This window comes from Vigna umbellata, chromosome 9 (genome assembly GCF_029865625.1).
Source record: "Vigna umbellata cultivar VRB3 chromosome 9, Vumbellata_1.0, whole genome shotgun sequence".
Taxonomy (NCBI): Eukaryota; Viridiplantae; Streptophyta; class Magnoliopsida; order Fabales; family Fabaceae; genus Vigna; species Vigna umbellata.
This window is the reverse complement of record NC_142173.1, coordinates 21,804,070-21,827,348: the sequence shown is the minus strand read 5'-3', so window position 1 is coordinate 21,827,348 and position 23,279 is coordinate 21,804,070. Positions and strand designations below refer to the sequence as shown.

Here is a 23,279-nt window from a genome sequence, read left to right as displayed (position 1 = left end):
CAGATTTTGTATAAACTGTGATTTTCTGTAGAATCTGCTCCCAAGGTGCATCATTATCCAACATATTGAATAATTATGTGAAATCCAGTTGTTTCTCTTGATTTATTGGAAAAGGAAAAGTTTTTTCGCTCTCTATTTCTCTTGATTAGCCATGAAGTTAACATCCTCCACGGCTTCCACTGGGAAAGCACATTGACCATTGATATGGTCACCTCCACATAATTCGCACAACTGGGTTTGTACCTGTGTAGCAGTTTTCAACTCTTTAGGTAATTGTGCAAGAGTTTTAGTCAGAGTCTCCAACTGTTGAGTTAGAATTTTATTTTGAGCTAGCAAGGCATCATGCGTTTGTAATTGGAGAACCCCTTTTTGTTGCATATGAGCTCCTCTCTCACTGTGAAGCTCATTATCACTAGTAGCCATGTTGTGAATGATTTCTATTGCTTCCTCTAGAGTTTTCCATTTAATATTGCCTCCTGCTGAGGCGTCCAGCATCATCTTGGTTTGTGAACCAAGCCCTCCAAGGAAAGTTAAGACTACTTCCTGTTCTTCAAAGCCATGCGTAGGTGTTTTTCTTAACAGACTTTTGTATCTATCCCATGCATGTCCCAGTGATTCTTCCATGCCTTGCTTAAATGAAGATATCTCTTGCTTGCCTTTTGTCACCTTTGATTGTGGAAAGTACTTGTTTAAAAACTTTGTTACCACTGCTTCCCACTCTGTGAAACTTCCTTCTGGGAAAGAATTCAACCAAAGCTTAGCATTGCCTCCCAATGAGAAAGGAAACAAACTAAGTTTGATCGCTTCATCTGGCACCCCATTAATCTTGACTGTGTTGCAAATTTCATTGAATGTAGTAAGGTGCTCATATGGGCTTTCATGAGATAACCCATTAAATTGATTACTTTTCACCAGTTGGATCAATGCTGGTTTGACCTCCATGTTAGCTGCATTGACTCTTGGTCTAGCTATGCTGTTAAAGTGCTGAGGTCCAGCTATATTGGTGTAATCAGCAAGAGTTCTTCTAACATTGTTATTCTCCATATTTTCTGTGCTATTGTCAGAACCTTGTGGTGATGGTTGCAACAGAGTTTCCGGAGGAGGAAAAAGTTCTCTAGATGTTCTGATTCTTCTCCTCCGTCTACTGTCTTCTAATCCTTCAAGTAGAGGTTCTGTTGTTTTCTTGCTCCTAGTTCAAATTGCCTCCTGCATACACAAGAACACAAAACCCTAGAAAAGATTTGGTTAGCACAAAAAGATATAAGAGAAGATATAAGATTCAGAAGATAAAAACAGAAAATAGAATAAAAAAACAGAAAATAGAAAAACAGAAAAATAAAATAAAATAAAATCAAATCAAATAAAATACAAACTGAAAAATATAAACAGAAAAATAAAATAAAAATAAATTCGAAATTTAAAATAAAATAAAAAAAAATAAGTCAAAGATAATCAAAAATCACACAAATTAACCAATTAAACCACGAGTCCCCGGCAACGGCGCCAAAAACTTGATGGACAAATTTATGAACACCAAATTATGATGTCACAAACTTGTTTTTCAATCGGCAAGTATGACCGAATCGTTCAAGTAATAAACTTGGTAAGACCAAGTATCGTTCTTCCCAAAGGACTCACGGCCTAGTTTAGTTGTGTGGTTTATTGATTAGCTAAGACTTAGAGACGAAATATTTGGAGTTTTATATGCAAAAGACGAAAATTAAATATGTATGCATGAAGTTTTTGATCAATGGCAAGAAAACAAAAGATAAACACTTTCAATGAAATATATGTATGAATATGTTGTTGGGGGTCAATTTCATCTTATCCACTCTCATATATTCTAGGAATTCAACATTCAAATCATCATTGTTAATGCCACTCTCTAATGTACCTTTCAAGAAGGCTTCTCCCTAATCACGAGTTCATACGATTCCTAGCATTCCTAATGATCAGTTCATAAGTGCAGGAGCTTAACGACAACCAATATAAAATTGGGAGAAATTCCCCGGATCTACACTTCCCCGTACGTGCCCGTATCGACAAAACCAATAATCATGCATCGAATGAGTTAAACAATGCAAGCATTAAGCAAAGAGGAAAAACCCTAACTAATGATGAAAGAAAGCATAAGTCTTAATTAAAAGATGTAAAAAACAGATTCCATATATGAGAGCTTCAAAAGATTACATTGATTCCCCAACAAACATACAGAGTTTAGTTCACCATATTCATGGTGAACCTAGATGAATTACAATGAAAGAATGAAAGATAAAACCCTAAAAAGGTGAAGAGGAAGCCTCAGCATCCAAGATCCTCCTTCAAAGGGGTGGAAGAGAGAGTGTTTGCCTCGTTTCTGCCAAAGATACCTAACCCTAGGAAACCCTAAAGCTTATATAATATTCGTACATTACAGAAAATTGGGTCCAAGCCCATTAAAGTGCCGCTCAGCGGTAAGTGTGTGTCTTGTTTTCTCCCCTCAGCGGCCATTTTGCCCCTCAGCGGATCTCCCACAAGCTCCTGAGTGCCGCTCAGCGGTAAACTGCCGCTGAGCGGTGACTTCAGCTTCTCTTTTTGCACTTTTTATTGTCTTTTCTGATTTCATCTCTCTCCTTCTTTACTTCTTTCACCAAATTCACCTTAAAACCTGCAAAAAAACACTGAAATCAAGCATAAACCTGTCCAGCTCTCTTATTTCTAAAAATATGAAGAAAAACATGATTTCAAGCTAGTTTCTAAGTGTAAAGGTTGCTTTTAGTGTCAATTTTAATCATGAAAATAACAGTTTTTCAACTGTTATCAGTTGATCAGTAACTTCATATTCTTTTATACTTTTTTCTTCTATTTGAAGATTTGAAGAAGATGCAACTACTTTTATAGTATTTGGCTGGTAAGCGTCCTACCATATATTTCCAAATTGTTATTGAAAATATAAAGGAAAGTATTTTCTTATTGTCCATTGTATTATTTGGTGCAGTCTCACTAAGTGGGTGCCTCCGCCAGTTAAGATGACTGCTAGCTATGTAAAAGACAGCATCAATGTTTCAAGGAAGAGGATGGATGTAGAATCCTTGGACATGCTTTAGTTCCATTGGTAGTTAATCCCTCTGTATTGTGTTTATTTGATCTACAAACTATCATGGTTCAAGCAGCATAATTATTTATCCACATTTTGCAATTCTTGAAATTTTTAGGGAAAATCATAACGATTACCATCATCCATGACCATGAGACCATCATACAAAACATCATACATTTTGATTTTGTACTGAAATAGTGAAATGAGTACTGGATTCCCACTATCTAGCCAAACTACTTCTGTAAATAGTTCTAACTCTCTGAAGTTCAAGATTCTTTGACAATTCACCTCTATCTCTAATGGATTTAGGTGGGATTATTCAAATCCAGGCTACTTGGATGCGCTAAAACACCTTACAGACTTGAAAGAAGAAGGTTAGTTTTGTTTCTGATTAACGGTTACGAATTCACATATAAGTTCGCATTTCTTGCTTTGATCAAACTACACTAGTTAAATTTTGATACAGGTAAAATCAAGACCGTGGCTCTGACAAATTTTGATACAGAGAGGTTACAGATTATTCTTGAAAATGAGATTCCTGTTGTAAGCAATCAGGTATATCCACTTGCTTTAATTTTTTTGAGTTCTTTTAATAATCTATATAGTTTGTGAACCTTATTGGTATCTTCGATTTCAGGTACAACACTCACTTGTCGATATGCGTCCTCAACAAAGAATGGCAGAGCTTTGTCAGCATACAGGAGTCAAACTTATAACGTCTCTCTCTCCCTTTCTTAGAGGATAAAGAATTTTCAGCATAGAAAATAGTTCTTTCAAATACTAGATGAAAGTTTAGTAGAATTTATCTAACAGAATTTCCACTTAGATCAATTTCTGATGCAGGTATGGAACGGTAATGGGTGGTCTATTGTCTGAGAAGTTCCTTGACACCAACATAGCTATTCCTTTTGCTGGTCCTTCAATAAACACTCCCTCCCTCCAAAAGTACAAAAGGGTACGATTTCATGACAACCTTTCTTTAATTGTAGGTAGTTTAAGAAACATTTAGCACCTTTTGTGCTCTATAAAAAGGTTCTGTCTCTTCTAAATATCCTACATTGTAAAGCTAAGATAAGCCTTTTTGGTAGATGGTCTGGAAAAGGGTTATCAATGACAAATAACTCTGAATCAATATGTAGGCTATATAACAATTCAAGTTGATGATTTGAATTTTTGTCCACATAACTTAGTTATATTCATATGTGTTTTTCTATACTTTGCATCTGTTGACGGATGGTAGATGCTTGGGGAGGATGGAATTTGTTCCAGGGACTACTTTGGACTTGAAACAAGTAGCTTCTAAACATGGTGTTTCAATTGCAACGGTTGCAGTGAAGTATATATTAGATCAGGTGAATTTAGTTGATTGATTTCTTCTCTCTCCAGAATTTGATGTGCTTATTGCTATAAAATCTCATTCTCATGTTACATTGATAAGGCCTGGTATATATCCCTTTCATTTTGCCTCTTGTCAAACATGCAGCCTGCTGTAGCAGGATCGATGATTGGTGTCAGACTTGGCTTGTCAGAACATATTCAAGACGCCAATGCTATATTTTCTCTTGCTCTTGATGAAGACGATGTGGGCAGCATAAGAGAAGCCACGGCGAAAGGAAAGGATCTACTAAAAGTGATTGGTGACTGCAAAGATGAATACAGGCGTGCATGAGTCATGTTGGGTTATCAAACTGGTGAAATGCTGTGTTTTTTTATATAGTACAAGAGCATGAAAAGGGGGTTGGCGACAGAGGAAAGTGTTCAAGCCCATTTTTTGACAGTTGAATTTCTGTATGTAATACTTTTATGGATTCCTCCGACTGGTAAAAAGACAAAATACATGAAAAGAGAAAGTAATGAATTCTCTAATATAGTTTTCTCAAATGTGAGTTTTAGAACAACTTTTCCTTTTTCTATAACAATAACAATTAGCAAATACTACACATATTAAAGATCATTCAAAGAAGATTACATATGATTTAGTGGTAAAATGAAAGAGATGGAGTAAGGAGGAAGAAAAATAAATTGTGTACCTTGAATAAATTGTTCCCTAATTTTATGCAAGCAAAGGAATTAATAACTCTGTATATATCTTATCCATTTTCATTCACACAATTAATCAAACAGCTTATGACAGCTTCGGTAACCACCAGTTGCAGAGCTGTGTAAATAATAACTCCTTTTCTTTTTCTCCCATATAACAACTTCATATGATAGTTATTAAGTAAGAAATATAAAGAAATGAAAAAGATATCCAGAGTTTCTAAATTATTGTAAAGGAACAATTTAAATTTTTCTAAAATGTATTATGAATTCAGAAAAATTTTCTAATTTTATTGTAGAACCTTACCGATATAACAAATATTGGCATTACTATTATGTGTTTTTATTATTTTTTATTCTTATTTGCTAAATTTTTTTTAAAACTAAAATTCTTTTTCCCCTAAGCCATTTTCATTACCCCTTCCTAAGATAAATAAGATTCATTATATCACTATTTTCTAAATTATATCCCTTGAATTCGGTCTGTTTTAAAAAAATTAAAATAAATACTTATTTAAAAATAAAAGCATTTGAATATTTATTAAATTTATTTAATTTGGTTAAATAAATAAAAAATACAGTATTCACTTCTGAATTGATATTATCCTTCAAAAGTTTTAAAATTAAATTTGTTAAGTAATAATTTCATTTCATTTTTGCATAAAATACTCTTTTTGCGTAAACCTTCTCCAGAGCTCCACCAAGTTACTTCAGCCCAAATCAGAACCACTTGTACTGGCGCCAGTCATCAAACTTCTCCTGCGATTGCAACTCTACCACTTGACCAAAACCATTGTCAGCGACAAGTTCATAGCCGAAGTTAACCCTAGCTATTCTCCATTTAACCAGATTCGCCGAAAGCCAATACAAGTCCTGGCTGATCAGACTCGCCGGCGGCATCGCCTCCTCCTCCGGTTCCGGTGCCGGTGCGTGCTCCGATTTCACTTTCCTCACATTTTAAGAATGTTGGGTCATCATCATTTCATTTAGCATTTGTAGAAATTATATGCCCATTTTGTAGAAATGATGAAAAATTGTCCGTAACGGTGAAATACTTGTTTAGTCATTTGGTATATTTTTATAAAAATTTAATCACATTACTTGGTTGTTTCTTTTTTTCACTCACCATTTATTCCTCCATTCACTTCCCTTATGTTGTGAATTAAATTCAAAAAGATAGACACACTTCTGAAATACAATAACCGTGAAGGCCACGGTAAACCCCTGCATTTGCAGTTTTATACCCATCAACCGTTCCCTTGTACAGCCTTAGCTCACCGATCACCGCTAGCCAACCAATAGCAATACCAACTATACTATGATATTGTAATCCGTGTTTTTTTTTCTGCAGTCGTATATTGTGAGCTGCTATAAAAAAGAAAAAGAACAGAAAAAACCAGAATTGTTGTGTTTTCTTTGCGGAAGGATTACCAGAAAGCAACCATGGATGGTACGTCATCTCTGTTATACTGACTATGTTGTCTTTACTGGCATGTTAAATTGTTTTGCTTTAGGTCACATACCTTAAAATATGAAAAGGTTCAAATGTTTGGAAGATGAATAATGCTAATAAACTTTTGTGTGGGTTTCAGTCGATTCGCAGCCAACTATGGATGAAACAATTTTGGTTGGTGATGATTTAATGATCGGTCCTCCATCGCCTGTAGTACCACCGGAAATAGCCTCCCATGTCCTCCAAGGTGTTGATTTGTGTGATGGACTTCTCAGGAATCTATTTCTCTGTAAGTATCGTTTTCATTAACCAGGTGCAATTGTTCTTTCCCTTAATTCCTTTTCTTGCATAAAATTAGGGAACAATTTATTCAAGGTACACAATTTATTCGGCATCTTTGGTATTATTTTTGGAATGTTAGTTTGTTTTTTATATAGTTTGTAGTTGTATTTTCTGTTTTTCTTGTTGCGGTATAGTATGTATGTATAAACATTTCCTTTAAGTGAATAAATGTAGTGAATTCTCCTGTCTTAATTTTAATACAGTTGTATAGAGAAGAAAGAACGTCTAAAATCCTAATAATTAATGTGTATAAAAAATAAGGAAATTAATGGCGCAAAGAAAATAAGAGTAATTTATTTATATACTCGGTTTTTTTTGTAGTTTAATTCTAGTAACATATTATATTCTGGAAATTGAACTTGTATCGTAAGATTTACTTTTAAGAAAAATAGCCCTTAGATCTACGTTTTTATTTTCATTTGATAGTTCTAAGTAGATGCGATGACATGCATTAAGCAGTTATTTTGCTTCGTTGTTTTGTAATTAGGATTAGGGTTATGTAGGAACGTGAGTCACTTGATTTTTTTCCGACCTTGTAAAAAAAGTGGGTACACTTTTTTGGTATGCCCAGATTGGAGAAGTTAAAGGACTAAAACTTCAACAAGGTTCAGTAATAGTGCAGTATGTTAACGAGGTAATCGTTTTTAATATTAGATGTTTGTCTATTGCAGCCTTTTTTATCTGAATGTTTTATGAGCTTTATTATATCTTGAAGGCTTGCAAATCAATGACATTGAACCATTTTGTCAAGATGAAATTGCTTTATATAAGCAATGTGCTGAACGAAGGGTGAGAACATTGTTATCAGATATCATTTATGAATATTCATTTATTTTTCTTCCTCCTTACTCCATCTCTTCCATTTTACCACTAAATCATATGTAATCTTCTTTGAATGATCTTTAATATGTGTAGTATTTGCTAATTGTTATTGTTGGAGATAAAGATTTAGGACAATTAAGTTTGTTAGATTATCATCACCTTTACTTTTTTTTGGAATAAAAATAAATAAACTCTAGGATAAGGAGATACGGAAGCGACTTCAAGATAGTGAATTGAAGTTGGGTTTATCAATGCCTCTAGATGAAGCCAAGGGGAGGGCCTCTCAGCTTGAGGCAGAAGTTACATCATTGGAGAGGTATGTTCAAGTAGTCCTGTAATGTGGTCCATTGTCTAGAATGTTTCTTTTCTTTACATATCCTAATGGAGCATAAAGCAAGCTTTTAATAAATCCTTGAAGAATGATTTTTCCTAAGATTTTAAACTACAGAAACTTCAGCTTCTTTAGACATGATTATCTTTTATGACTAAACATTTCATTGCTTTTATTTTAAGGAAGGTGGTGCTCTATCTTACTCTTCTAAAGATATTACTGTACTTATCCCAAAATTTATGATGGTAGAGAAGAATATTTGTTCTTATTTGGACTTCTAATATCTATTTAAAAAATAAATCAAAACCTAGGACTAAGTTTTATTTTGTTTTTTCAAACTGATCTCCAATATCTAAAGCACATAGTTTATTTTATTGAAGTTGGTAGTGAATTTGTATAAAATAAATTCTCTTTAGGCACTAAAAACTATAAACTAAATTCATAAGAGCTCTTGGATTGCCTTATATACTTCTATTGATTGACCTTATTTCCTCACTTTAGCACCCAAAACTTTTGACAATATTTGTGTATTGGATATCGTGTGACATTTAGGTGTGTGAATGTGATGTTTAGAATTTTCAATCTGTGGACATCTTATGTACCTTGGTTTCATATGTATATGCACCTAATTCTTGCTAGTGGAATTGAGGGCATTGAAGGTTTTCGCCAAAGATGGAGCCTACATGGCCGCCTTACTGATTCCAAGTAAGGTTTATCATCCATAATTGTGTTTTTGTGGCACATCACTTGATTGACAAAATTTTTATCTTGTGTTCCATGCTATACATGTAAAGCCTTTGTCATATTATTTGTAATTTATGCGGGCTGGTGTTTTGGGCTATCCAGGTTTGTAGTACATAGATCTTGGAATTTCAGTTTTTAAATATCTTTTGATCAAATTTTTGCTATCAAGTACGGTTATTGGATTATTAAATGGTTTTGACTTGCCCTTACCGTGTAAATATCCCTATGAAGCTATATTAGCAGTCTGATTAGTGGATTCAGGGTTTCGCACTTGTGCAGTGGTCTTGGTATTTGTTAATGCCCTTCATTCATTAATTGTTTTATTTTCTTGTCGTTGATTTCTGGTAATGTAAATTTTGTGCAGAAATAGGTTGCAGTTCTTAAAACAGGGTATAGATAGCAGAAAAAAAAAGAATTAGTCCATTGGAGGAGAATCAACTACCAAAAATTGACTCTTGATGTGAAGATTGAACCGGCATTAGGTTGCACCATGTTTAGTTCGTCCCTCCAATACTTTAAAGTTACAACTTTTCTTTTACTTTTTTTCTTAACTTGGATGTTTTTCTTTATCTAATATTCCAAATGATAAATCAACCAAGAGTTTGAGATTTTAAGTCTGTATTCTACATTTACACATAGAGATTAATTATAAAAGATTGGATTTCACCATTGTTGTGTTTGTTAGGAGTGTTAATTAGTTGGATCAATTCGACCAACCTATGGTCCAAATATTTAGCTTACCTAGATTCATCAAGGAAACATGTATGAGATTAATTATCTTATATTGGATATACATGAAGGATTTTTTTCTCGGGTTTATTCATGGTTTTTTTTACTACCTATTCTTTTGATCTCTCTTATGTCATCTGTCTCGTTTATATGTTTTTTTTTCATAATAAAAATAGTTTTTGTGACTTTATTTATAATCGTAGGCTTAATAAAAAATTATTTTAACATTCAATGTTGTTGTGGAGGTTGTCCAAATGTAAAATTGGAGACTTTAAATGTTTAGATTCAAAACATTTCACTATTCTCTTATATATATATATATATATGGATTGAAGATCTCAAATGCTCTATTTAATATAATTATTTGCCTATAAAAAAATGTTAGAGATGATAATAAAAAAGTTAGAAATAGAACAATGATTCATAAATATTATTTTTTCTTTCTTTACGAAAAAGATTCACTAGAGAGATCAGATCAATAAAACTTGAATCTAAATAGATAAGAGATTGACATTTTTCTCTACCTAAAATATTAAAACAATGAATTAATGCATCGTACTTTATATCTACTTTTCTCATTTCTGTCTAATGTGAGACTTAGACTCGTATTTCTAACACTAAACACCCAAAATTCATTATCTGTCTTCAATTTTTTTCTCAAGCACATTCTAAAATAATAGTTTATTATCCTCAATTACTAAATCTTATGTATCCAATAACCAAAACTTATGTGTGCAGAACTTCTAATATACCCAAACATGCTCGTTTTATCATGTAAAGAAACATTGTTGAATATCATGAATTTTTCTACTAGATATTATTTTTTGTCAATGGAAGAAAAGAATTGAAATCAAAATGACCTAAACATGAATTGTAAAACCAATATAAAATAATTATAAAAAGCTTATTTATTCATCATGTATTTGGTGAAAATTTAATATTGATATAATAAAATAATGAATTATATATTTTAAAGTTTCACTTAGTAATAACCAAAATTTAATACTAAATAAATAAATAAAATCTTTCACACTCTACAATTTTTTATAAAAACTTGCATGCTTTTAAATGAAAATTAAGATACAATGTTTTTTTATGTTGTCTATAACAAAGGAGAAATATGGTGACTAAATATAATTACAAATAAGTGAATAAAACAATAAAAAGGGTGTGACTTATAATGAATAAAATAAAAATTACAATACTTTAAATCAAATTATCATATGTTACTCAAGGAAGATAGGTTTAATGTTCAACCAAATTAACTATATTAACCACAAACTGGTATAATGTTTTTCTTTCCATAATTTTACTTGATATTCTAAAATTTCTTTTCAACTATTACAACATTCTTAAGCATTGCTTAACAACATTAGTTTTTTCCTATACCAAAGTAAAAAGTAACAACAAATGTATCAAAATGCATAAAGTTAACTAACCACTCATTTTTAAAACACATTGTAATAAGTAAATATTGAAAGCTACCTTGTGCTTTTATCCTCTATTTCACGAGCAAGAGGGGTCAACTTATGCAAGTCAATTTTTTGATTTTCTCTGCAAATGTTAAAAAAAATATCAAAATGAAAATACGCAAATATTTAATATGAACATAAAGTAAATAATAAAATGACCAATAACATTACTCATGACGTAAAATTTCAACCAAGATCCTTTCAACATCTGCAACATATGTTTCTATCAACTGCACAACATGATTTGGTTCACCAATGCGCTTCAAAGCCATGATCTCGTTAAATTGATCATTCACTACCCCCTTCGTACATAAGAAATTAATATGAATAAACATAAATTATTTTTAAAATTGTATAATTTGATTGAAAATAATAAATAAAAAATGAAAAAAATGTTAGAAATAGAACAATGATTCATAAATATTGTTTTTTCTTTCTTTTTCCTCCATACTAAATGTAAGGTTTACGAAAAAGATTCACTAGAGAGAGGTGTTGTAACATCCCAAAATACAGTAATCACTATAATTCAGAATTAATCACAATTAACAGCAACAGTAAACAGTCTTTACACAAATAACCGCTGCTCCAAAAGAATACAGCACGAACATATATAAACATTACTGTACAATGATTTACAGCAGAGTTTACAGTGTTCAGAAATCCACCAAAATACATAAAACAGATCTGCATACAAAATTCTGCAGAATTATATACAGAACTTCCAGAACTCAGTACAGAAAACATAACCTCTACTACTAATCTAATCCTACTGCTCCGATTTTACTTCAACCTCCACAAGGTTAGCATCCTCCACATTTTCTTCTTCCAGTACTTGCTCAAGGGATGCACCACCATCTGCTCACATCCACAACGGATGATCATTGCATTTCGACAAGACGGATTATACATGGACAGTAGACAACACAATGGAAAATGCAAGGGTAAGCTTATAATATTTAATTTATACAATCAACACATACATTTATATTTAAATCCACACATACATCATGCAAGCTCATCAATTAACAATCATATAGATACGTATAAACGACAGACCGTCCGGACTGTATGAACCGTGTAGCTACAGGCGTCCTTGCACCCGAGTGGTGTGGTAACTGTATTAAACTCGACAGCTGCCACTCGAGGTTAACTCTATCCAAAGTACCCCTAAGGAATAGAGCCTCCTGCCATTCCCACACATGACTACTCCCTTCTACGTGAAGATGAGTATCACGGAATATCAGGATGGACCAAGCCAGCTTAGCATGCCCACAGTCATACTTTACAAAAATCAACAATCAATCATATTAGAGACGTTCCTCCTTGGAACGCTCATCATAATTCATTTCCAATAATTCATTCCACATATAATTCACCATATTAAACAGTTCACTGAATCCATATTTCCATTCTGTATTCCACTCTCTTAATTTCACGAAAGTTCATCATTTAATAAATAGAAATTTACATGTTACAGTACTCTGCATCCTTGTTTCTGAACAAGAGAAAAGAACCAAGGAACTCACCTAATACTCTTTAAAATTTATAATTTGAAAATACTGATCTTTAAAAGACATGAATGATACTTAGAAAGATTTTGAATGTAACGAGTTCAGGTAGAATCCAAAGGATAACACCAGTAAGACATTGTTTAGATAAACAGTCAATATAATTTGATTTCAGAAAACAGCACTGCCAGAAAAACGAACGTTAATTAGCAATTTGGACGAACGCCAGTTACGTTCGCTCAGAGTTCAATGGTAAGGACGAGCGTTCAATTATAAAACCGAACCCTGCTTTGAACGAACGCCAGGTAAATGACCGAGCACAATCAGAACGAACGCTGGTAAAACCCAAGCGTTATCTAGGACGAACGTTTCGATATAAGACCGAACGTCAACTTGGACGAACGTTCAATATAAGGACGAACGCTCTCTTAGAATGCACGTTCGACATAAGGTCGAACAACAATAAGAACGAACGCTCAATCATGAGGACGAACGTCAATAAGGACGGACGCTCGACTTAAGGCCGAACGTCACTTCTTTATAAAGTTTTAAATACTTAGCTGTACTGAGCAGAACGAAAGCTCATTCACTCAATTGGGGGACGCTCGTTCTTGAGCAGAATTCATTCCAAATGAATGAATTCCAATCTAAGTCATGCTAACCAAACACCGAACGGTCTAAGACCGTCCAGTGACGAACGTCCTTTTAGCAACAGAGAATGATCAGAAATTCAGATTTTTCACACTTAGTAGAATTTTTCCCAGATTTCAATTTTTCTAACTTTATACTTTCATTTCAGATTTAATTCACTTCCAACATGTTATCATACAGTTTTCAACATCTAATTCATTCCAAGTATCCAATAACCATACTCAGTTCATGCATCATCAATTCAACATGTAATTAAATCAAATCCAACATCAAATATCATTCATCCAAGCCGTATCAGTTCATGACAGATCCATCCAAACTAGAATTCATATCAGATATCATAAACCATTCTTAACAGCTCAACCTCATAATTTTCATACATTCCAAACCAACATGCAGATCAATCACATTATCAGAAAACCAGATTTCATAACTGTGGTCATTTACACAGCTCGAACATCATACATTTAATACATGCACATCAGATCATAACACATACAGTATAAATTAAAATTATAAGCTTCCCTTACCTGGTCTAGCAGTGAACTTTTAACAGGGTAACTTGATTCTGTCCAACTATGAATTTCTACCCAATCAGCTCTTTCTTACGCTCCTCAACTAGATTTAACCAAAGAGACTCAGAAACTCAGATTTTATTCTTTGCATGCAACTGAAACAGTGTTCCTAGAACTTCTAGAATTAGATTATGGTTTGGAACTTACCAGTTACAGGATCTAAAGAGGTTCGGATCAATTCGAAGCTTACTGCCCCGTGAGCGTTTCTATGGTTTCAGAAAACTGATTGGAGTTGAATGAAGTGAGTAATGGTAGAAGGAAGATGAAGGTTCGTAGAGAGAAGTTTGGAGAAGATGAAAGGTGTGGTTTTCTGAGGAAGACGAAGTGTGCGTATGAGTGAGAGATTTTCTCAAAACTCAGAATTTTGGGTGGATTCCACGTCAAACAGGAGAGCGTCTCCCAGTCTGCCACCTGCACATCAAACTCTGATTTGGAATTCTCTCCCGTGACACTTGGCGTGTGTGCATGCACAGATTGGTGCGTTTTTAATGCACTGAATGTGTGCAGTGGTGCGTGTTTCAGAGCGCGATGTGGCACTGTATTAGTGCACACCATAACAGTATATATTTCAGCAGATTTGAAATGGGATTTAATAGGATAAGCATTTGATTATACTTCATAAATCTGGTTTAACAAAGAATTATCATTGCTAATTTTATAGGGTCTTACATTCTCCCTAACTACAAAAATTTTCGTCCTCGAAAATTCAGAAATTATAAGCAAATAAGTGCGGATATAAATCCTTCATTGCACTCTCCACTTCCCACGTTGAATCTCCAGTGTTAGCATCCCACACTACCTTCACCAAACGAATATCCTTTCCTTTATGCAGCTTGGTGCGTTCATCTTCAATGCGGATTGGTTGTAGCTCCAACGTTCGGTCTGGATGCAGTTGAATGTTTTCCAGTTCCAAGACATGGGAAGGATTAGCTATATACCTCCTAAGCTGAGACACATGGAAGACTGGATGCAGATTTGATAGTTGAGGAGGCAACGCAAGTTCATAGGCTACTGGTCCAATCTTCTTCAATATTTGATACGGCCCTATGAACTTGGGAGACAACTTCTTTGGACGTACTACTCTTCCCACTCCAGTGATTGGATTCAGTCTCAAAAACACATGATCACCTGCAGCGAACTCCAGTGGTCTTCTCCTCCTATCAGCATAGGATTTCTGCCTGCTCAAAGACGTTTTCAATCTGTCTTGGATCAATTTGACTTTCTCTGTTGTTTGCTGGATGAGCTCAGGTCCAGTTAGCACGTTCTCTCCCTCTTGAAACCAGCAAAGTGGCGTTCTGCACTTCCTCCCATAGAGAGCTTCAAACGGCGCCATCCCAATGCTAGCTTGAAAGCTGTTGTTATATGTGAATTCCACAAGAGGCAGCACCTCATCCCATGCGCCTAAGTGATCTAGGACGCACGTCCTCAGTAGGTCTTCTAGCGTCTGGATTGTACGTTCAGATTGGCCATCCGTTTGAGGATGATATGCTGAACTCATCTGCAGCTTGCTCCCCAACTCGGCTTGTAATGATTGCCAAAAACGAGATGTGAATCTCGTGTCTCGGTCAGAAACTATGCTTGAAGGCACTCCATGTAGACGAACAATCTCATTAATATACAACTTGGCCAAATTGGTCATGGACATCTTCAGATTCACTGCCAAGAAGTGTGCGCTCTTTGTCAACCTATCCACAATCACCCAAATTGAGTCATGGTTCCTAACTGTCCGTGGTAGATGGGTCACAAAATCCATGGAAATGCTGTCCCACTTCCATTCAGGAATTTCCAGTGGTTGAAGCAGACCTCCTGGACGTTGGTGTTCAGCCTTGGCACGTTGGCAAGTCAAGCAAGATGCTACAAATCGTGCAACATCACTCTTCATTCCAGGCCACCAGAACGAACGCCTAAGATCTTGGTACATCTTAGTCATACCGGGATGTATGCTAAGACGGCTATGATGTGCTTCCTCCAGTATAATCCGCTTCAGCTCTCCATCATTGGGAATGCACGTTCTACCAAGGTAACGTAACATACCATCCGTTCCAGCATTAAATTCTTTAGCCTTGTCTGTACCAAGTGCATCAAAGATTTTCACCAAGTCTTCATCTTCACGTTGCTTCGTCCATATACGATCAAACACATTGCTTGATATCCTAAGGTTGCAGCACTTGATGCTGTTCGGTTCTAACTCATACTGCAACCTTAGATCTCTGAAACTCTCCACTAAGTGCAACTCCTTCACCATCATTAACGAGACATGCACTGCCTTCCTGCTTAATGCGTCTGCCACTACGTTTGCTTTACCAGGATGATAAAGCAACTCAAAATCATAATCTTTTAGGAATTCCAGCCAACGCCTCTGCCTCATGTTCAACTCCTTCTGGTCAAATAAATATTTGAGGCTCTTGTGATCACTGAAGACTTGGAAAGTGGATCCGTATAGATAATGCCTCCAAATCTTCAATGCAAACACAACTGCTGCCAGCTCCAAATCATGCGTTGGATAATTCTTCTCATGTATCTTCAATTGCCGAGAAGCATACGCCACTGCCTTCTTCTCTTGCATGAGAACGCACCCCAAACCTTGGTGAGATGCATCACAGTAAACTTCAAACGGTTTGGCAGTGTCCGGAATCACTAAAACTGGAGCGCTTGTCAACTTATTCTTCAGCTCTTGGAAGCGTTCTTCACACAAATCCGTCCAAGCAAAAGGGTGATCTTTCCTTGTAAGCTGCGTCAACGGTGCTACTATCTTGGAAAACCCTTCAATGAAACGCCTATAGTAGCCCGCAAGACCAACAAAACTCCTCACTTCCGTGATTGAACGAGGACTTTTCCATTCCAACACTGCACGCACCTTAGCTGGATCCACTGAAATACCTCCAGCCGAGACCACATGTCCCAAAAACTGCACCTCCTTCATCCAGAATTCACACTTGGACAGTTTGGCATACAACTCCTTCTCCCTCAACACACTCAGCACTGCCCTCAAGTGTTCTTCATGCTCGGCTTGTGCCTTAGAGTAGATGAGGATGTCATCTATGAAGACAACCACAAACTTGTCCAAGTAAGGTCTGAATATACGGTTCATATAATCCATGAACACAGCAGGAGCGTTTGTTACCCCAAATGGCATCACTACATACTCGTAGTGTCCATAACGAGACCTGAAGGCTGTTTTCTGGATGTCATCCTCCTTCACCCTGATTTGGTGATATCCTGAACGCAGATCAATCTTAGAAAATACCGTTGCCCCATGCAGTTGATCCAACAAGTCATCAATCCTAGGCAACGGGTATTTGTTCTTGATGGTCAGCTTGTTTAACTGACGATAGTCAATGCATAACCGAGAGCTGCCATCCTTTTTCTTCACTAACAGTACAGGTGCTCCCCAAGGTGACACACTTGGTCTGATAAATTGTTTCTCCATGAGTTCTTCAATCTGTTTCTTAAGTTCAACCAATTCTGCAGGCGCCATACGGTATGGTTGGACTGATATAGGGGCTGCCGTGGTCACCAAGTCTATGGTGAATTCGACTTCTCTAACAGGAGGCAACCCTGGTATTTCATCTGGAAAAATATCCAGAAACTCCTCCACAACAGACGTTCGTTCCTGCTTCAAACCTCCCAGCTCTTGGTCCTCATGTGTCATGATGAGAAAACAAGCCGCGCCCTCCATAATATCTTCCTTTAACTGACCGAGAGTCACACCAAGGCATTCCTCTTCTTCTTCTGGAAAAATCAACTCCTTCTTGCCACAGTCTATGAGAATGCGATTGGTATTGAGCCAATCCATTCCCAAAATTATTTCTAAATCTTTGAGTGGCAAACAGATAAGATTCACCTTGTACCTACGTCCTTCTACCTCAATAGGGCATCTAACACACATGGTAGATGTCCTAACTTCACCCGCAGCTGGTGTTGACACCACCAAATCAAAATTCATCTCACTCACAGCTATTCCCAACTTATCAACACACGCCTTCGATATGAAGGAGTGTGTCGCCCCCGAGTCAAACAACACACAACAATTTATTCCATACAGCAAGCATGTGCCAGTAACGAGCGTACCTGAGCTCGCTGCTTCTGCACCAGTGATTGCATAAACACGTCCAGCTGCTTGGGCTCGTCCTCCTCTAGCCTGATTTCTGCCAGCATTCGGTGGCCTCAACACAGCTCGTCCACCCATGTTGCACTCATTCTCCAAGTGCCCACTTCTTCTACATTTCGTGCAGAATTTTCCTCCCGTGAGTTGAGGGCAAGATGAACGATAGTGTGGCCCTCCACACTGGAAACAAGTGACGTTTCCTGGTTGTCCGGCAGTGATTAATGCTCGTGATCCACTTGCATTTGACTGACCTGGGCGAGCGTAAGGAGTACTTCTCGTGTTGGCAGTACCCCTGGATACAATCGACCCTCTAGTCACCTGTGTCTGCTTCTTTTGTCGTTCCACTTCTGCCATATTCTTCTCCAATACTTTGGCTCTTTCCACCATTGCAGGAAATGACCGAATGCATAAACTTGATATCAACACCTTCAGGTCGCTTCTTAATCCATTCTCAAATTTCCTACACTGCCACTCTTCACTAGTGGCCATCGTATTAAACCTCAACAACTGTTTGAAAGAATTTGTGTACTCGGATACAGATTTTCCCCCTTGCACCAGCTGAAGAAATTCTACTTCCTTGGCATAGCGAACGCTGTCTGGGAAATATTCTTCATAAAATTTGTTTCTAAAAACCTCCCAGGTGATAGGAGCATGAGTGTCGGCCAGGATAGCCCTCACACTCGTCCACCAGTGGTTGGCCTCACCAGTCAACAAGTACTCAGTAAACGCCAATCTGTTGTCGTCAGGACACCTCTTTGCATTATAAATCTTCTCAATGTCCCTCAGCCAATGATCTGCCTCATCAGGAAGACATTTGCCACTGAACTTGGCAGGGTGATGCTGAAGGAAACTTTCCAAACTCCATTCAGCATTTGGTTGAGCAGCGTTTGAAGAAGATGCTCCAGGCGCACCTCTAGTTGCAGCCAGGATCTCCATCAATTGCCTTTGCGTGTTTTCAGAATTGACACGCGATGCCTCCAATCCTTGCATAGCAGCTTGGTTTTGCTGCATCAGAGTGGCGTTTTGCTCCATCAGTGTAGTATTCTGTTGATGCAGTCGTTCAACTACGGTTTCCAACAACCTAGTGTTGCTGGACGTATCGGACTCATTCGGTTGGGGAGGAGGAGGAAGTCTAGGCGCCATTAGTTCTCTGAATCAGAGAAAAACGAGCGTTAGTAAAGTTCGAGAGTTAAAACAATAACTCATCAACATATAATAAGCACACAGCAAAACGTAGTGCACTCATACCTACAGTGTTCCTTAAAAGAACAAAACTGCTCTGATACCACTAATGTAACATCCCAAAATACAGTAATCACTATAATTCAGAATTAATCACAATTAACAGCAACAGTAAACAGTCTTTACACAAATAACCGCTGCTCCAAAAGAATACAGCACGAACATATATAAACATTACTGTACAATGATTTACAGCAGAGTTTACAGTGTTCAGAAATCCACCAAAATACATAAAACAGATCTGCATACAAAATTCTGCAGAATTATATACAGAACTTCCAGAACTCAGTACAGAAAACATAACCTCTACTACTAATCTAATCCTACTGCTCCGATTTTACTTCAACCTCCACAAGGTTAGCATCCTCCACATTTTCTTCTTCCAGTACTTGCTCAAGGGATGCACCACCATCTGCTCACATCCACAACGGATGATCATTGCATTTCGACAAGACGGATTATACATGGACAGTAGACAACACAATGGAAAATGCAAGGGTAAGCTTATAATATTTAATTTATACAATCAACACATACATTTATATTTAAATCCACACATACATCATGCAAGCTCATCAATTAACAATCATATAGATACGTATAAACGACAGACCGTCCGGACTGTATGAACCGTGTAGCTACAGGCGTCCTTGCACCCGAGTGGTGTGGTAACTGTATTAAACTCGACAGCTGCCACTCGAGGTTAACTCTATCCAAAGTACCCCTAAGGAATAGAGCCTCCTGCCATTCCCACACATGACTACTCCCTTCTACGTGAAGATGAGTATCACGGAATATCAGGATGGACCAAGCCAGCTTAGCATGCCCACAGTCATACTTTACAAAAATCAACAATCAATCATATTAGAGACGTTCCTCCTTGGAACGCTCATCATAATTCATTTCCAATAATTCATTCCACATATAATTCACCATATTAAACAGTTCACTGAATCCATATTTCCATTCTGTATTCCACTCTCTTAATTTCACGAAAGTTCATCATTTAATAAATAGAAATTTACATGTTACAGTACTCTGCATCCTTGTTTCTGAACAAGAGAAAAGAACCAAGGAACTCACCTAATACTCTTTAAAATTTATAATTTGAAAATACTGATCTTTAAAAGACATGAATGATACTTAGAAAGATTTTGAATGTAACGAGTTCAGGTAGAATCCAAAGGATAACACCAGTAAGACATTGTTTAGATAAACAGTCAATATAATTTGATTTCAGAAAACAGCACTGCCAGAAAAACGAACGTTAATTAGCAATTTGGACGAACGCCAGTTACGTTCGCTCAGAGTTCAATGGTAAGGACGAGCGTTCAATTATAAAACCGAACCCTGCTTTGAACGAACGCCAGGTAAATGACCGAGCACAATCAGAACGAACGCTGGTAAAACCCAAGCGTTATCTAGGACGAACGTTTCGATATAAGACCGAACGTCAACTTGGACGAACGTTCAATATAAGGACGAACGCTCTCTTAGAATGCACGTTCGACATAAGGTCGAACAACAATAAGAACGAACGCTCAATCATGAGGACGAACGTCAATAAGGACGGACGCTCGACTTAAGGCCGAACGTCACTTCTTTATAAAGTTTTAAATACTTAGCTGTACTGAGCAGAACGAAAGCTCATTCACTCAATTGGGGGACGCTCGTTCTTGAGCAGAATTCATTCCAAATGAATGAATTCCAATCTAAGTCATGCTAACCAAACACCGAACGGTCTAAGACCGTCCAGTGACGAACGTCCTTTTAGCAACAGAGAATGATCAGAAATTCAGATTTTTCACACTTAGTAGAATTTTTCCCAGATTTCAATTTTTCTAACTTTATACTTTCATTTCAGATTTAATTCACTTCCAACATGTTATCATACAGTTTTCAACATCTAATTCATTCCAAGTATCCAATAACCATACTCAGTTCATGCATCATCAATTCAACATGTAATTAAATCAAATCCAACATCAAATATCATTCATCCAAGCCGTATCAGTTCATGACAGATCCATCCAAACTAGAATTCATATCAGATATCATAAACCATTCTTAACAGCTCAACCTCATAATTTTCATACATTCCAAACCAACATGCAGATCAATCACATTATCAGAAAACCAGATTTCATAACTGTGGTCATTTACACAGCTCGAACATCATACATTTAATACATGCACATCAGATCATAACACATACAGTATAAATTAAAATTATAAGCTTCCCTTACCTGGTCTAGCAGTGAACTTTTAACAGGGTAACTTGATTCTGTCCAACTATGAATTTCTACCCAATCAGCTCTTTCTTACGCTCCTCAACTAGATTTAACCAAAGAGACTCAGAAACTCAGATTTTATTCTTTGCATGCAACTGAAACAGTGTTCCTAGAACTTCTAGAATTAGATTATGGTTTGGAACTTACCAGTTACAGGATCTAAAGAGGTTCGGATCAATTCGAAGCTTACTGCCCCGTGAGCGTTTCTATGGTTTCAGAAAACTGATTGGAGTTGAATGAAGTGAGTAATGGTAGAAGGAAGATGAAGGTTCGTAGAGAGAAGTTTGGAGAAGATGAAAGGTGTGGTTTTCTGAGGAAGACGAAGTGTGCGTATGAGTGAGAGATTTTCTCAAAACTCAGAATTTTGGGTGGATTCCACGTCAAACAGGAGAGCGTCTCCCAGTCTGCCACCTGCACATCAAACTCTGATTTGGAATTCTCTCCCGTGACACTTGGCGTGTGTGCATGCACAGATTGGTGCGTTTTTAATGCACTGAATGTGTGCAGTGGTGCGTGTTTCAGAGCGCGATGTGGCACTGTATTAGTGCACACCATAACAGTATATATTTCAGCAGATTTGAAATGGGATTTAATAGGATAAGCATTTGATTATACTTCATAAATCTGGTTTAACAAAGAATTATCATTGCTAATTTTATAGGGTCTTACAGGTGTGGTGGTGGAGGGAGCAACACCCAGAAGTTAGAAATGGTTTTGAGCAAAATTTTAAATTATTTTTATTTGTATTTTTAAAAAACAATTATTTTAGTTCTTAATTTTGAATGATGATAAAATTTTGTTCATGTGGTAAACAATATAATGACACGAAGCTGTCATGTGTTTAATCTTTTAACTAAAATTATTTTTTTTATAAAATCCAGCACAATGAATTCGTGGGAGCGTGAAAATTAAAATTGGGAGCATGGAAAAATTGGATTCAACTCACTTCTTAACTCTTTTTCAAAAGAAAACATTAAGAAACAACAATTTTCTCCTTGTCTCCTCTCTAGTGTCCAATACTAACACCACATTTCCCATTTATGGTCACATCTTCCACGGTTGGACAAAGAAACTGCCATGAATGTAGACCACCATTGGCGACCGTCACCATTGATGTAACGTCTCTTTCTTCATCCTTTTCTCAATGCATAAGAGCTCCTCCATATCTGACATAAGCCTCCATCGTCCAGACCGTCACAGGCACCACAATTGTCATCACCAATGTCATCGCATTTGGGCTTTCCTGCTCCGTCTTCTTCTCTAGGGAAGACAACTACTTTGTCGTTTTCCATCTCCCATTAAAGTCTTAGTGGTTTATCCTTCTCCATCGTCAACTTTGTTCTTGTTATGTTGTGTGATGCGTTCAGGGACAAGATGTTGATTGGTTTCACAGACGACACTTCTCTCTGCTTCCTTTTCTTATATTCTGAATCAAAATTTAAGTTTAAATCCCATATTAGATAGAAATGAGAAAAGAAAACACTTTATAAAGATAAAAGACTCGTTAACTCATCTCTTTAAGATCGTGGTAGAAAGTGATGTCAATCCCTTGTATAATTAGACAGACACTATCCTTTTACCTACCTTTTTTTCTTTCATTGATTGTTGTGTTGTTAAAAATGTGTGTTGGCAGTGATTGAAATGAAGAACCCCCAATTTTGCTAGTGTATATCACAGTTTTGTGTGAACAATGTGATGATGAAGAAAGTGAATATTTGAATCAAAATTTATGGTCTACATTTGTTTAAAGTTTATTGTAAGACGATTTTCAATTTTACATAATAGTATATGGATCAGAAACATACTTAATTTTATTTAACTTCTTTACTATGGAATATTATCTCTAACTGTAAAATAAATTAGAGATTATGACAGGCAAGTGAAAAAAAAAT

At 36.4% G+C, this 23,279-nt stretch overlaps 2 protein-coding genes and 1 long non-coding RNA gene across 6 annotated transcripts; all 3 read left to right on the top strand.

Annotated features, from left to right (window-relative positions):
* Positions 1-3,362: 3,362 nt before the first annotated feature.
* On the top strand, positions 3,363-4,103 carry LOC148192923 (putative oxidoreductase At1g06690, chloroplastic; the record flags this gene model as incomplete). Its single annotated transcript, XM_088098737.1, has 4 exons — positions 3,363-3,453; positions 3,546-3,634; positions 3,717-3,796; positions 3,923-4,103. Coding segments are annotated over 4 exons (426 nt in total), but the record flags the coding sequence as incomplete, so codon positions are not given.
* Positions 4,104-4,326: 223 nt separating this feature from the next.
* LOC148192922 (uncharacterized) lies at positions 4,327-4,977 on the top strand. The gene is made up of 2 exons (XR_015782160.1): positions 4,327-4,431; positions 4,563-4,977. It is a non-coding gene; the product is annotated as an uncharacterized LOC148192922 (long non-coding RNA).
* An 808-nt stretch (positions 4,978-5,785) lies between these two features.
* Positions 5,786-9,480, top strand: LOC148192921 (uncharacterized). Of its 4 annotated transcripts, none has more exons than XM_088098736.1 (7): positions 5,786-6,045; positions 6,471-6,569; positions 6,712-6,861; positions 7,630-7,703; positions 7,934-8,052; positions 8,727-8,772; positions 9,176-9,480. In XM_088098736.1, the coding sequence occupies exons 2-6, from the start codon at positions 6,563-6,565 to the stop codon at positions 8,764-8,766; spliced, it is 390 nt and encodes a 129-aa protein (XP_087954862.1). In that variant the 5' UTR covers positions 5,786-6,045; positions 6,471-6,562; the 3' UTR covers positions 8,767-8,772; positions 9,176-9,480. The 4 variants fall into 4 exon arrangements, with proteins under 4 accessions (XP_087954862.1, XP_087954861.1, XP_087954858.1 ...); XM_088098732.1 differs by having other exon boundaries at positions 5,787-6,045; positions 8,707-8,772; XM_088098735.1 differs by having other exon boundaries at positions 8,727-9,480.
* Positions 9,481-23,279: the final 13,799 nt, after the last annotated feature.